This window comes from Scyliorhinus torazame, chromosome 7, assembly GCF_047496885.1.
Source record: "Scyliorhinus torazame isolate Kashiwa2021f chromosome 7, sScyTor2.1, whole genome shotgun sequence".
NCBI lineage: Eukaryota > Metazoa > Chordata > Chondrichthyes > Carcharhiniformes > Scyliorhinidae > Scyliorhinus > Scyliorhinus torazame.
The window spans coordinates 34,796,753-34,813,150 of NC_092713.1; the positions used below are offsets into that span (position 1 = coordinate 34,796,753).

At 44.7% G+C, this 16,398-nt stretch overlaps 1 protein-coding gene across 3 annotated transcripts in view; it reads right to left on the reverse strand.

The window, feature by feature from the left end:
- LOC140426136 (rho GTPase-activating protein 29-like) overlaps positions 1–16,398 on the reverse strand; it is a 130,183-nt gene that overhangs the window by 50,816 nt on the left and 62,969 nt on the right. For all 3 annotated transcript variants that reach the window (XM_072510538.1, XM_072510539.1, XM_072510540.1), the window contains 9 exons: positions 12,899–12,971; positions 11,814–11,874; positions 7,613–7,750; positions 5,057–5,121; positions 4,031–4,141; positions 3,361–3,441; positions 3,032–3,220; positions 2,501–2,638; positions 382–572 (listed from right to left, as the gene is read on the reverse strand). In XM_072510538.1, coding sequence (XP_072366639.1) covers positions 382–572; positions 2,501–2,638; positions 3,032–3,220; positions 3,361–3,441; positions 4,031–4,141; positions 5,057–5,121; positions 7,613–7,750; positions 11,814–11,874; positions 12,899–12,971 — 1,047 coding nt within the window. The remainder of the gene's footprint in view (positions 1–381; positions 573–2,500; positions 2,639–3,031; positions 3,221–3,360; positions 3,442–4,030; positions 4,142–5,056; positions 5,122–7,612; positions 7,751–11,813; positions 11,875–12,898; positions 12,972–16,398) is intronic.

Below are 16,398 nucleotides of genomic sequence, written 5' to 3' on the forward strand. Positions count from 1 at the left end.
TGACCCCTAGGTGTGCTGGGCCAGGAAAATCTTTGACTCGAGCTATCTTACCTCAGCAGTGAAAATCTAATAATTCAATGAGGTCATTGGTGGTGGGGGGGGGGGGGGGGGGGGAATGGAGATTGAAAACAAGTATCTACATTATGTAGCACTGTGCCTCAGAAGATCTATTTGTTACAATATAACCAATCCATTGCCCCACTCTTGCAAGTATGCCCCTTCCCCAACTTAAAGACTAACACTGAATACAGAAAGACTAGCATCCAATGCACTTTAAAAAATATATATTTATTCTTTCATAGGATATGGGTAGCAGCATTTGCTTTACATCCCTAATTTCCCTTGAACGAAGGGTCGTCGTGTGTCAACCACATTACTTACCCACCATTTGATGAAACTGAAAACTGAAATAAATAAGGCTCCATAGCAACTTCCTCCTTTGGCAGACTTTTGACAAATTCTGAATACTGTTGTCCTGGCTCATATAGCTTGGTATTTTCACAAAGAGATTGATAGTTAACAGGAAGGGAAACCACTTGGGCATGCTGCATCTGAAACAAGTTAACTGTCACCTGAAAGAGTCATAATTATTTTTATTGAAATATTTTATGCAAAGAATTGCAACTTAAATCACCAAGTTTAAAAAAAAAAAGTAACAAGATTAATACGCAAACATGATTTTCAGAACATGGGCTGGAATTTGGAAGATGAAAGGTGCGATTCAACGGATAAAAATGTATGTCCGGTTTTGGGCGTTTCTCGGCGACTGTAGTGCCGAGAAACATCCCGCTATTCAACAGCACATTCGGTTTTTTTTGGCCTTGCTCCGCTGAGGCTGCACTCGAGTCATTTCCTGGTGGCAAGCCCAGCAGGAAAGGCTCCTCGCAGATCTGATTGCCGCGATCTCCCCACCTCGGGGAAGCCACTGGGAACACCCCACCAACCTTGAGAAAGCCCCTGGGAACACCCGATCACACCCCCCTCCACCTGCTAAGGCCCCTCAGGCCCAATCCCTGGGAGTGTCAAACTGGCACTGCCACCCTGGCAGTCTCCCTGCCAGCCTGCAAGTGCCACCCAGGCACCCTAGAGTGCCAAGGTGACCCCCTGCCCTGTCCCCAAACACACAGGGGTCTCGAATAGCCTGGGAGACCCCCCAGGTGCCATTAGGACTGGTTCATGTTTGTGGAAACCAGTACTAAACGGCGCCTCGATAAGGTCTCCCAAGTACCAGGTCCCAGGAGAATCCCGCAAACGCATATTTAAATGAGCCTAATGGAACATTTAAATCTGCAGATCTGCATCACTTCAAATGAAGGTAAGATCCAGATCGTGACATCTCCATTAAATCTCACAAGGCATTTCGAGTGTCACAAGTCTCACGGAGAGGCCCTCATGAGATTCTACGACCTCGTCCAATCAAGTCAGGCACGCTGAGGCTGTTGAACTGCACCCAAGTGCTGCCGCCGGTACTGAAGTGATTCGCACTCCCGTTGGGGGAGCTATTCAGTAAGGAAGTCAGGGTATGCAAATAGAGCAGCACTCTGCCGGCACAAATCCCCCCCCCCCCCCCCCCCCCCCAGGTTCAGGAGTCCAATTTGGACCCACAGCTCCATGCCAGTGAGGAGAGGGACACCCTCCTCCCCATGGTCAGCCGCAGGTTCAAGCTTGCCCTCCTGCACAATGCCTGGGAGCTGGTGGCAGAGGCAGTCGGTGATGCCAGCCTCATCAGGAAGGAGACAACTGGTGATCCAGAGGGGTGGGGTCACTGGTGAGGCCTCTGTCCCGAGGGGACGCAGAGAACTCAGGAGGGTTCAAAAGGTCAGGGTGCAGGAGTCCTTTGATTGGAACAAGATCTGCCGATCCCCTGCTTGCTCTGTAGTGGGCATAACTTCTGTGGAGCAGCAACACCTGGTGGTCCCCTGACTGAGTCTGGCCACGCCCACCCTCTGATGAAACAGCTGGACGAATGTTTTGAGAGGGCCTCTTGAGCATTCAAAGGACAGAGGGAGCACTCAGCAGTGTGAGCAGCCAGAATGCTGCAAGTAGCACCAGAGGGGTGCATTTAAATCACATACTGCAGCAATGCGGTTTGAGCAAGGCCACCCCAATCCCGAGGGGAAACTCAAAGTCCACTAAGCCTCTCCATGCTACTGCCTCGGCCTAAACAGCCACCCCAAGCATGCCAATGTTTGAGGCTTTTTCGATTTTTTCTTTAGTCTCCTGCTCCCCCTCCGCAGCCATGGCACTCAGGCCCGCTTGTAAATTCTTGCACTAATCCGTGAGGCTTCTGCCTAAGCCGCTAATGATATTGAAATCCATGCATATGACGGTTTCACATTGATCCACCGGCACAGGGCACAAACATCGATATCGCCGCCAGTGAGGGAATGGAGCATGGTGTTGGAATCGCAGTTGGGCGCTAAACTACCCGCAATTCTCCACCTAACCACGATTCGCGTTTCCGGCATCATGAAGCGGAAAATCCAGACCATGGTCTTACCGATTTTAAGGTGAGATCACACTGGTAGACTAGTTCACGTAGTTGTGTCAGTATATCACTCTTGATGTTTTCCATATTGCTTCGTTTTTCATTGGCATCTGAAATAGAAGCTTTGAAATGTTCTTCAGCTTCTTCAGCCTGCAAAAACAGATTTTAAAATTATAAATCCTGCATGAATCCAGTCATTATTGCCCTAATGTCAAAAGTAACTTGGTCTTTAAGGCAAAAATCACGTTGTTACAAAAATTAAACTGCGTCCATTTAAATTGGGAATGTTTGGATGGAATCTTAATTCTACATCTCAGAATGATGATAGCTTCAGTTAGCATTTGAAATGATCAAATTGTTATTAACACTTAATAAAGTGTTATTAACACAGACGAGTTAAGTAAATTCTAAAGCATGTAATTCAAATCTTCAGTCTATAACTTTAAATTGAGTTATGCAGCATTCTTAAAAAGCTACAAAAAAGTGGTTACTTTTACTCTGGGAGAAAACATTCTGTAGGTTTTAATATGGCTGAAAAGTTACTTTTTGTAGAGCATCTTCTTCCAGTTTTCTTTTTTTTTCAAGATGTCTGTTGTAATTTCCAGTTGGTCCACTACTTAAAGTCAAATGTTCTTCTTCGGCTCGAATTGTAGAAGACCTTGCCTTCTCATATTCTTCTTGGCGTTGAATGTACAATAGATTCGCTTTCCTATGGGATGTTTCTGCCTCATGCTGTCAAGTACATAAAAGGTTTTTAACGTTTAACGGATAGGTAAGTTTTAAAACAAAAAACAATTAATGGGGAATACTCCAGAAAGATGTTTTATAATTCATATTTATGGAAAGGTTAAAGCTCATCTTAAAGACAGTACCATTTTCCTTTGCTCTCGCTGCCACTGCTCTTTAATTTCTTTACGCTGCTTATCCAGTTCATTTCTTCGCAACAGAAGTGGCTGCAGAAACATTTAACAAAGTTGCCTTTTTATACCATGGTTGACAACCTTTTGATTTTTCAAGATATTAATGGATTCAGCTGACTATATTTCAAGAGTCAAACTGCAATTCCAAATGTTGATAAATGCAGATGAGTAATCCCAAAGGTTATACAAGATATGAAGGTAATTTTGTACACCCAATTCTCCTGTATAATACATGCTTAATCTGAACTAAACTGCATGGATGAGCTTCTAAACAGGAGGGAATAGAAAATGAAACTGTTCATTTCCTGTAGTCTAACTGTATACCTTCTGGCAGATCACTTGCCTATTAATTCAAGGAACGTTATAGGGACACCAAAAAGGTAAAGAATGAAAGACGGAAATGAAAATCATCCATTCCCAAAAATATGGAAAGGTTTGAAAGCTTCGGGAGAACCTACAAGTTAACTAAGAGACTTGAAATAAAAGTCATGATTCAGTATTCAGTGACTGCAATGGACAACTGGTATGAAATACAAGTAAATATTTACTTGCAATCGTAAAATAATAACCATTCTCCATAACGAACTTGGCAAAAGAAATACAAAACATGCAAAAATCTCACCTGAATAAACTTATTTGATTGAAGGCTTGCTCCAGTTTGCAGAAGAGTCTGGCTATACTCAATATCATATTCGAAAGCAGACACATACACCGATTGAAATGGCATGTACACCTATTTTTAAAAAAAAACATTTTTAGTCAGAGGACCATTAGCTCTCCTCTCCCTTTTTTGTAAGTGGTAGCTTGATTGAGTATAAACGGATAGAGTTACAGAGAGCCGTTTACACTACACGCCCCCCCACCCCCCCCGGAAACATTGCTGCGGAGAATCTGGGAAGAGCCTTCCTTAATTGTTTCAGAATGGCACTTCTGCCCCTATCTGGGAGAAAACCCCACCGTAGCAAGCTGCCATCCAATCTGATTGACTGGTGGCTCTGTAGTCCCAGCAGCACCAAGATCGTGTGGTAGTCAGTACTGAGACTACTGGCAGCCCCCATCAAAGAAGACTGATGGAGCCCGGACTCAATGACAAATCTGGGTTTCTGGACATGCCTGACAGCCAGATCCCAGCAAGGAGGGTTAAAGAGATGTGAGCAGCCAGGTTTGAAAGGCTCCCTTCCTGCCAAACGGCTGTCCACTCAATGAAAACTGCCGGGTTACGCACTTTCATTGGCCACTTAAAGGGCCTCAATAGGCCTAAGGGCAGGTGGGCTGCCTGGAATATTCCCTGCCCACTATAGTAAGGGAGACAGGGGGAGGCGAGTGGAGCAGTAAAATTCAGTCCCGTGAATCTGAATGAATGCAGAAACTGATCTATTTTCCATCTGAAACCTCTTCAAATCTCTTGTTTTGAGTTATTGCACATATTATCACTGCCTGTGCATTCAAGAAAGTTGATTTGATGTGTTTATTGGTTTACTCTGAATGTATGTACTCCTACCCCTCTCCCCCCACTAATTATACCTGTATATGGCAAGAAAGTTGCTTCAAGAAAACATGAAACATTGGTAACTTGTTAAATAGCATATTTTAGAACATCACTTGCAGAAATAATATATTTTCCAAAGTTAGACCTGATGATATTTACCTGTTGTCCAATAAAGGTTTTAGCTGACTCTGCCAATTTCGTAAAGCTTCTTGCATATTCCATGTCTAGATGTTTAAAAAAAAACCTTAGTTAGAAATATATGCCCTGTATAAATAGCAACGCGAGTGTGTGACCAACTGGGGACCAAAGAAATAGTCCTGAAGAGACAAAGTATGGTTAGGATAATAAATTATTACTTTGCAAAAGAAGGATGCTGCCAATGTCACAGTAAAAGGAGGGTGCAGTGCAGAAATGAGGTTTGATAAAATATATTAAAAGCTAGTTGCATTCAAGATAGGGAAATCATTTAGTCCAGATGGAATATATTCTAGATGGCAGAGGGAAATGTAGGTTAAAAATTGCAGAAGCTGTGGCCAAAATCTTATTTCCCTTGGATATTGGAGGGGACTGGAAGATTGCACATGTTACAAAAATGTGCTCAAAAAAGGCAGAGGTATAGGATATAGAGCACCAATGCAGGTAATTTAGGCCAAACAGTCCATGCTGGTGCTTATGTTCAATTTGAGCCACCTCTTTCATTTCCTCATCTAATTAAGAGCATATCCCTTTGTTCTCTTCTCCCTCGTATGCTTATCCCGCTTCCCCTAAATGCATTTGTACTAGTCGCTTTAACCACTTTCTGTAACAGCAAGCTTGCATTCTCACCACTCTTGGATTCCTGTTTGATTTTCTTGGTGGCATATATTGATGGCTTCTAGTTTTGCTCTCCCCCACAAGTGAAAACATTCTCTGCATTACTCTGTTAAAACCTTTCATAATTTTAAAAACTCTTTGAGATCACCTCTCACACTGCTCTTTTCTAGATAAAGGAAACCTAGTCTGTTCATCCTCCCCTGCAGTTAGGGTATTATCCCGGTAAATGATGTTTTTTTTTTTTTTTGCACCCTCCCCAGTGCATCTACATCTTTTTTTATTATGATGGTGACCAGAATTTAAATATTAATGATCGGACCCGGGGAATATAGAGCATACCCAAGGTGGCACTGAAGGAAGGAAGAATAGAGAAAGGAAAGAAGGACGAAGGAGGAAGAGGAGAATTTTAAGGAGTATTTTCCAGGAGACACTAGAGGCTTAGGGAGGAATTCCAGAGCTTATGGCCCAGGCAGCTGAAGGTACAGCCACCAATGCTGGTCCAATCAGGAGGCCAGAATTAAAGGTACACAGTTTTCAGAAGATTGTGGACTCGAGGACAATTTGGAGACAAGGAGGAATTAGGCCATGCAGGAAATTGAAATCAAGAATGCTAATTTTAAATGACATCGAGATGCCGGTGTTGGACTGGAGTGGGCACAGTAAGAAGTCTTACAACACCGGTTAAAGGCCAACAGGTTTAGCTTTCGGAACGCAGCTGCGCTCCGAAAGCTAGTGATTTGAAACAAACCCGTTGGACTTTAACCTGGTTTAGTAAAACTTCTTACGGTGCTAATTTTAAAATCAAGGCATTGTTTAACCTCAAATCAGTTGGTCAATCTAGGCCAGCGGGCACAGGGTTGATAGCTGAACTGAAACTGGTGAGAGTTAGGAGAACCTTGGATGGTGTCAGGTTTAGGGAGGTAGAATGCGGGAGGCTGGCCAGATTTGAACCCATGACTCCAGAGGCCTGTGCCTCTGTACTGCTATAATGTGGACTACTAGGATTCATCTGAGGAAGGAGCTGTGCTCTGAAAGCTAGCGATTCGAAACAAACCTGTTGGACTTTAACCTGGTGTTGTAAGACTTCTTACTCTGTACTACTAGACCAGTGATATTATCTCTACACCTATCTCCCTCTTAACACACCCAAAGGCTGGAAAATAAAGCATGGATGAGATGGTAGTTTGCAAGGAAGGAGCTGCCAAGGGGCAGTTTTTTGATGACGGGTGAGATAAAGGCAGATTTAAAAGGAGGGGGAACGGTACCGGTGGAGAACTGTTAACAACATTATCTAGCTCAGGAAGGGAAACTGGGTATGTGTAAATTTAATGGGAATGGGGCTGAGATGGTAGAAGGTGGGTCTCATGGATAAGATAAGTGGGCAGCACGGCAGCACAGTTGCTTCACAGCTCCAGGGTCCCAGGTTCGATTACCGGCTTGGGCCACTGTCTGTGCAGAGTCTGCACGTTCTCCCAGTGTCTGCGTGGGTTTTCCCCGGGTGCTCCGGTTTCCACATAACACGGGGAGAAAGTGCAAACTCCACAGACAAGTCACCCAAGGCTGGAATTGAACCCTGGTGCCATGAGGCAGCAGTGCTAACTACTGTGCCACCATGCCTCTCAAAGAGTCTCTAAGTTATGGTGGACTGCATAGTCTTCTGTGTTGCATAATTCCATGATAAACAATTACAGTGACTTTTTCCCCAATGGAGTGTTAAAGCATAGAAGTTCTAAAATGGCACATATAAATATGAATACAGAAATTAGATAAGCTGCCATTTATTTCTGCAGAAAGGTTACTGAATGCGCAAGTGACATAAGGGACATTGATAGTGTAGCATAATCCTTGCAACAGATTAACAATTATTTTGACTTGAAAGACAATACACAGTGAAGAACTTACCCAGATTTAACCGTTTTTCCAACCAGGCTAGAACGTCTTTGGTATACTTTGACCAAGTTTTTGCATACATCAAAGCTGACTCTATCCCACTGTCATTTTTAAGTAACATGTTGTCAACCTCCTCTGCTCGGAGAGCCCCTGAAAACAGAAGTGTAACATAGGGGAATGAGGAGGATAAAATGAATCAAATTAAGATATTAAGGGCAACAACAGATACGGTATGGTAGATTGTGTGAACCTATTTATTGTGGTTTTGGTGGTGAAATAGTCATAAAATTAGAACCAGACCTTTCAGGAATAAAATTAGTAAACAACTCTTCACACAAGGGTCGGCAGGACTTTGGAATTCTCTTCGGCAAACAGCAATGGATGCTTGATCAATTGTTAATTTTAAATCTAAAATCAGGTTTTTTGAGAGTCAAAGCTACTAAAGGTTATGGGGCAAAGGTAGGAGGACAGACCTGGGTCTCAGACCAGCCCTGATCTTGTTGACTGATGGAAGCAAGCTTGAGGGGCTAAATAGCCTACTTCTGTTCCCATGTTCTAGAAACAAGCTACAATGTTTGGACTGTCACTACTCAATGTCACTACAGTGACCTTGAAATATACCTTAATGGATGTTGAAGCTAAATAATGTCATGGTACTGTGGAGGCGAGGAAGGACAGAGAATGCAATAAGAAAATTATTTGATTGAGATGCACAAAATTGTGAAGGTCTGGATAGAGTGGATGGAAATGGTTTATTTACTTTCGCAGAGAGGTCAGTGACTTGGGGACATGGATTGGTGGGGAGATAAGGAAAAGCTTTTTCATCTAGACGGTTACAGGGGTCTGGAACTCACTGCCTGAAAAGGTTCAGTAAGAGGCAGAAACTCAACTTTAAAGGTATCTGGATATGCATCTGAACTATCGTAACCTTCAGAGCTACGGACCAAATGTGGGAGAATGGGATTAGGCTGGGTGACTCATTTTTCAGCCAGCAGACAGGATGGGCCAGGTGGCCTCTTTTTATGCTGCAAACTTACTTTCTTTAAAAAAAAAATTTAAGAGTACCCAATTCTTTTTTTCCCAACAAAGGGGCAATTTTAGCATGGTGAATTCACCTACCCTGCACATCTTTTTGAGTTATGGGGGTGAAACCCACACAGGGGAGAATGTGCAAACTCCACACGGGGACAGTGACCCGGGGTAGGGATCGAACCGGGTCCTCGGCACCGTGAGACAGCAGTGGCTAACCACTGCGCCACGGTGCCGCCCTAGTGTGCTGCAAATGTTCTATGATTCGAACTGCTGAATCACTGGCAATGTAAAATGTTTACAGTTACTGGCTGTGCAGCATGCAAATATAATACAACTATACAGTAAAGATCCTAGGACCTGGAGGATAGTCATCTCCTTATGGAAAGTCTGCATTTTAAGGTCAATACATATACTATTTACACAGGAAATGTTTTATTAATGCATAACAAGTGTCTAATTCATCAACTGCAAAATTGGTCCCAAATGTTATATACTTTTCTTACGAAGTGCAGTATTTGCAATAGCCTCATGGTGACCCGAGCTAAATTATTTGGTATTCCAAAGTTACTTATTACTTTAGCTAACCGAAAATGGTTTGCTTCCAGTCTTCACTGCATGCTGGCTGGCACCTCATGGTAGTAGAAGGAAGAAGAAAACATCCCATAGTGTACCTTGCTGCGATTAAGTCACCTATCACCAATGTAATAGTGATGCACTTCAGTCATTGTATCCCGTAAAAGGAATTAAATTTATACGGTGCCTCTCATAATCTCAGTTTTTCTTACAGCCAATGAAGTACTTTCATGATGTATACTCACCCTTGTAATGCCAGGAAATCTGGTCAATCTGCATACAACAAAGTCGCACAAATATATAAATGACAATTAATCTGTTTTAATATTGTTTGATGAGGGATAAGCTGAATGGGCAGTATGCCAAGATACCTCTTCTGCCTTTTTAAAGTAAGGTTCTAGGGACCTTGTATGTCTACCCTAGAGGGCAGATGGGGCCTGATTTAATGTTTTATCCAAAAGGCAGCACACCTTGAACAGTGTAGCAACACATCATTATTGCAGTGGAGTATCAGCTGACATTATGTACTCAATGTTTGGAATATGGGCATGGACTCAACCTTCTGACTCAGAGGTGAGATTTCTACGAGTCAAAGCTGAAAACTAATTTTAACATGACCGGTGTTGATTTCACAAGAAAATAGTTTGCAATCTGAAATGCAGTTTCCATTCCTTTTCATTTTGCACTTTTGCACATGGAACTACTACTTGATTGGTCATCTTCCAATGCAATCTGGACACTATTTTGAAGTAGTTATGCATATGGCTTGTATTTGTGTCTCAACTACATAATTTGTCACTGGCAAAAAAGTTTATCATGCTGGGAGAATTTAAGAGGCCTCAAAGCCAAATGAGTTATAGCTCACAAGCAAGTGAACTATTGTGACCACAGAGGAGTCCATATGAGAGGCATAAAGAAACTAGTTATTTATTATATAAGTAACTACTCACACAGGTCCCAGTCGGGACTTCTCTGCTCGGCTCCTACTTGGACCAAGCTTTTACGCAGTGTCCATTGGGGTTGTTCGTACTCAACGAGGCTCACGGGGAGACGAATTGGTCCGGCCCCGTAGGTCTCGTGCGGGTTATAACATGAACTGGAAAACAGTTATTTTGATATTTCAATTCAAGATCACCAATTTCCCCACCATTCTCCATTGCCAGTGTGTGGAAACTTGAGGTCCTAAGACATACTAAGTAGTATTTGAATTGTTGTCCTAATATCAGTCTGCAAATCACCATCGTAGATTATACATATTATTGGCTGTTGATAACAATTTGCAACATTGTCTTTAAGCTGTCCACCAATAAATATGGGATCTGAGCAAGGTTATGAGTAAATTGGTTTGGGTGGAGAGTAAACTGATTAATCCTTGAACCCAATAGCAAGCTATCCACATCTAGAACAGGTTTAATAACTTTGTGATCAGAGCATTGCTCGGCTTTGGTAAATGTTGGGTGATTTCTTTGGGAGTGTAGTTGGTATACTTGCATCCAAATGAAACCTATCCAAATCCGGCAGTAACCAGTACGATTCACATGTTTTGGATGAAATTGCTGAGAGTTGCAGTCTGCCAACTACAAGGTGTGGAAAGAACATAGAACATAGAAAATACAGCACAGAACAGGCCCTTCAGACCACGATGTTGTGCCAAACTTTTGTCCCAGATTAAGAACAAATCAATCTACACCCCAGGCAATCAGTGTACCTGTCCAACAGCCGCTTGAAGGTCCCTAATGTTTCCGACTCAACAGGCAGTGCATTCCATGCCCCCACTACTCTCGGGGTAAAGAACCTACCTCTGACATCCCCCCTATATCTTCCACCATTCACCTTAAATGTATATCCCCTTGTAATGGTTTGTTCCACCCGAGGAAAAGGTCTCTTGACTGTCTACTCTATCTATTCCCCTGATCATCTTATAAGATGATAGAGAGAATGCCAGAACAAAATCCTAGCAGATAGAAAGATCTATTTGATCCAGGATGACATGTGTGGGTTGCAGCCACTGGATCCAAGATTAGATATGATGCAGGTGTTCTTTTTGAAAGGTAGACATATGGAATTCATATTGCACGCAGGATAATATCAAAGGTGGGCACTAGTCATATAATTCTAATTCAGACAAAGGACTCCTGGGGTCTCAATCAGGTAACCAGAACTTGCAGAAGATTCCAAGATTAAAAATGCAGCAGCTTTGTGTAGCCATACAAGCTCATGAAAATGTATTTGACTACACTCAATTCTTTCTCACCTGATGGCTAAAAATGAATAGAACTGAATACTGATAAGGCGAGGGGAGAGGAAAAAAGGAGGGGGAAAAATAAACTGGAATCTAGCACAAAGTGCTTAGTAGATACTATATAAAAAAGACATACAAGATCACAAAGCCAGAGTGAAAATTTCTAAAATGTTTGGAGGAACAAATATGTGGGTGTGAAATATAAAAGTTGTTTTATTTATTAACTACTTTTCACAGCCTCAGAATGTTCCAAATTGCTTTACAGCCAGCTAAGTAAATTCTGACGTGTATTCACTGATGTCTCAAGCAATGACAAATATTATTGAAATATTAGATTTTAAAATTATTTTTAAATCATATTGATACCTTGTAGATCATCCTTTTCCTGAATTGATCCTCTAGATCCCATGGACAGATTTTCATAAGACTTTTAAGTTAAAAAGAAACAATTAATCACAAATTTTACAGAGTTGGACCAGATAGTAATTAAGAAAATGCACTTCAGAACCAGGAGCAGGATTCTTCCGCCCCATCCGCCCAGTGACCGGAGAATGCCACCAGAGGTCAATGGACTTTTCCATTGTCCGCATCTTGTCCGTGGCGAATTCAGCCCCAGGTGTCAGCAGGGAAGTTTCAAATAAAGTTGTTTTCATTTAACAGCTGTAACTCAATTATCAATAGCATTCCTTAAGATTGTAATAGATATATTTCATATATATAGTATGAAATTGTAAAATCAATACCAAATCAACAAATTGAATCTAAATTTTAGTTTCTGTAACTTGACAGCGGGGGCGGAGAATCCAACAGGAGTCTAAGGGCAGCACAAGTGGATAGCACTGTGGCTTCACAGCGCCAGGGTCCCAGGTTCGGTCCCCAATGGGTCACTGTCTGTGCGGAGTCTGCACGTTCTCCCAGTGTCTGCTTGGGTTTCCTCCCACAGTCCAAAGACGTGCAGGTTAGGTGGATTGGCCATGATAAATTGCCCTTAGTGATCAAAAAGGTTAGGACTTATTGGGTTACGGGGATAGGGTGGAAGTGGGTCGATGCAGACTAGATGGGCTGAATGGTCTCCTTCTGCACTGTATGTTCTGTTACCCAAACGTTGGGATTTCCTGTTCCCATTCTCTTCGTTCCCACCAATGATGTAATAGGGCTCCCGCCATGAAAGATCTGGAACCCTATCATACACATTAACATCATTAGCTGGCCTCCCTGCTCTATTGTACCCACTTTAGGATTACAACTGCTTTTAACAAATAGGGACCTGGTGAAGGCAACCCGCTGGGGGAAGCACAAGCAAGTTAAGCTGCCAGCATGAAGAGGGTTACACCCGCGCAGTACCCCGGCAGTGGGTTTCTGTTGGGGCCAAATGGCCTATTCCTGCTCTTCTAAAAGATCCTATAATCATGCTACTATTGTTTCTAGCTATAATTTTTCTGTGAACTTACACGACTTCGCCCATTCAGTGGAAGTCCCATAGATGAACTATAGTCCACGTCTCCCATGAGGAAGTCAGAAATGCTGCAATCAGAATTGTTTGATTAAAATATTCATGTTTTAAAGTTATATTTCTTAAAGCTGACTTTCAACTTATTTCATTCCTTTTCTTCTGGAAAGTCAGTAATTTATACAATACATAATACATCTTGTAAGCTAATCATAAATGTGCATGACTCAATTTTATTCATGGTCCTTTTTAAATAGATATTTACACAGCACCCTTAAATATTCCTTTTTACATTTTCAGCTAAACTCAACATCTGTATTACTTTTCAAACACCGCTTTCCAGGGCGTGTGCACATAGGTCAAGTAAGTAAGAATAACTGCCCTTGACATCAAGGCAGCATTTGACCGAGTATGGCATAAAGGAACCCGGGAAAAACTGAAGTCAATAGGAATCAATGCTGGCCTTGCCACCGATGCCTGCATCCCTTGAAAGAATAAGGAAACATCTCCACAATCCTAAACTTACCTTCTCTAATCAGTGTTGCTGAAAGAGTTCAAATAAAACACGTGGGATATGCAAATTTGACAATACACATGCAAGTATATGTATAAATGTGGTTTTGGCAATATTAGGTCCGTTCCCGGCGGCTCCTGCTGTGGCTGGGGGTGCACGCACTTAGCGGTCCGGGAGCCAATTTGCATGCGACGACCACCTCAAGATCATGCACTTTCCAGGGTGTGTGCACGACAGCTACATCCTGGGGGAAGTCAGAGAATCCCGGCGTCTTCAAGGGACACCCCAGGATGACCAGGAACACACGGCCATGTCGGAGTAGGACGACAAGGAGGGGTTGGAGGATGAGCCCGAAGAGGACCCGTGGGAGCAGCTGGAGGTTGGAGGAGCCCCCCAATCTTCTTAGCCTTCCATGCTCTGTCACTATGTCTATGTGCCCCCAGGACGCATATGGAGGCAGCCTGCTGCTGCCATGTCCTGTGGCCTTCGATGCCCCAGCAGATGTCTTCTGAAGAGCCTGGGGCCAGGGGCCACCTTGGTAGTGGCACATGCCTTGTCATGTGACCCTGTTCTGCCTGCTGATCCAAAGATGCCCCATTGTCAGTGTGTGTGCGCGTGTGTGTGTGTGTGGGCACTCCAGCACTCCCTCCTCACAGTTGGTACCCGTAGGGCCCTGGGGGTCACCTTAGGACAGAGGGGCAGCTGGATTGAGCTCCAGAGGCCTCTGCACCATCTGGCTCTGCCAGCCCTGGCGGCTGCCCATTGTCTGCACCATATGTTGTTGCTCTCAGTGATACCTCTGTGACCGGCCATACTCTGCAGTGCCTCACCGATGTCGGCCTGCCCCTGGGACATGCCCCGCAGCACACCTGCAAGGTCCACTTGTGATGGGACACTGCCCCCAGTGACTGGGAAATGCTCTGGCACGTCTTAGCAATACTCACCTGAGACTGGGACATGCTCTGCAGTGCCTCGGCAAGGTCCATCTGAGTCAGGGTCATGCAGTCGAGGCCCTCAGCCATGGCCGCCACTGACTGAGCAATGCCTTGGAGGCAACCATTCGTGCTGCCGATGTCCTGCTCCAGGCTCTCCACTGCACCCGCCATCCTAGCAGTTTTGGCCTCAGTGCCACGCGTTGCCAGCGCTATTTACTGAACTCCTCTAACTGCTATGGATCTGCTGGAGTGTCGCTGACATCCCCCTTGGAATATCACGGACGCACCCTGGCATTTGTATCAGCTGTGGGATAACCTGGTCCAGACGCTCAGCATCTGACTGGACCTCTGACTGTGTTCCTCCCTGCCTCCACCTGATGGGTAGTGGCGGCGTTGCCGAACTTGCTTCATTATTATTGGACGGCGAATGTGGATAAGGTGATGTGGAGATGCCGGCGTTGGACTGGGGTGAGCACAGTACGAAGTCTGGATAAGGTGGGAAGGAGAAGGGGTAGAGTGCGTTGGGTTTGGAGGAGGAATCTTGTAAGGTGTCCACTTTGAGGGCAATGGTGACAGCAGTGTTGCCAATGGTTACGAATAGGTATTCAGGGAGTCTGGTGGTGCAGTCCACAGTGAAGATATGGAATCAGTTGAAGAGGCATTTTAGGGTGGAAGAGATGTGGGTGATAACGCCGCTGTGTGAGAATTATGGGTTTGAGTCAGGGAGATGGATAGTGTATACAGTGGGTGGAGGGAAGTGGAGTTGGCCAAGGTGAGGGATCAGTATTTGGAGGAAGGGTTTGCCAGTCTGGAGGAGCTAAGGGAGAGGATAGAGCTGCTGAGGGGGAGGGAGTGCAGGTATCTGCAGGTTAAGGACTTTGCGCAAAAGATCTGGAGGGTGTTCCCCAAGTTGCCGGGATACACCCTGCTGGAGCGACTGCTGCTTCCGAATCTGGAAGGGGAGGGAAGAAGGTGGTGAAGATCAAGGAGGAATGGGAATTGGGAGGGGAGATCAATTGGAGTGTATGGAGTGAGGCACTGCATAGGTATACGGGACCTGCTTCTGTGCAAGGATGAGCCTGATACAGTTTAAGGTGGTGCACAGGGTGCATATGACTCGGGCAAGAATGAGTGGGTTCTTTCAGGGGGTAGCAGATGAGTGTGATGGCCGAGGGCCAGCGAATCACCTGATGGGGGCATTTTGGGGTTGTAACCTGTTTTGATACATGTTTGTAATAAAATATATTTTTCAAAAATCCTTGGAGTGCTCCTGCAAGGTGTTCTCTTGAGCGATTGGGGCACCACCCCAGATGGGCTAGCACCAGCGGATGGGGATCCTGCAGGAGAATGGACATGTGGTCAATGGGAGGGAAAGGTCATTATGTCTGGCATGAGCAACTTACGTGTGACAGGCCATCTGGGTGGGGGCCAGTGGATACTCACCTCTGCAGCGCAGGCCAATCTTGGCCACCCCCGCAACACCAGGGCCTGTTCCTCTTAGGGAGTGAGGACTCTAATACCTGGCACCCCGCCGCCCATCTGGGCCTCTCTCGTTTGTGGTTGGCCAACTGCTCCTGTGGGAACAGAGAGGGGTCATCGTGAGAGGTCAGGCGTGAGCACCGCCACTGGAAGTGGGTGGGGTGCGCAGGCACTGTTTTGTGCACAGGGGGTGCCAGTGGCCAATGCCAACTCACCCATGCAGTCCGGTGGAGGTTGTTGAGCTTCTTGTGACACTGGGTCCTCCTGGTGACAATCCCTGCACCTGGAGTGTGTCTGAATTGTGGGGTCGGTCTGCGCAGTGGCATAGTTGCTTGCTGTCTGGGATTTGCGCTGCGGTAACGGTTTAAAAGCTGCTCCTTCTGGTTAGAGGAGAACTACCGCACACGGTCCAAACAAATCAGCCTTTTCCGACATGAAGCCCATGGGACATCATTAACTGTCCTAATAAACATTAGGCACCGGTGACGGCCTCACCAGGTCGGTCATCGGGAAGCACCCGACTGTTCCCACTTGCTACCACACAAACTTTTCTGTTGGGGCGGCATGTGGCGC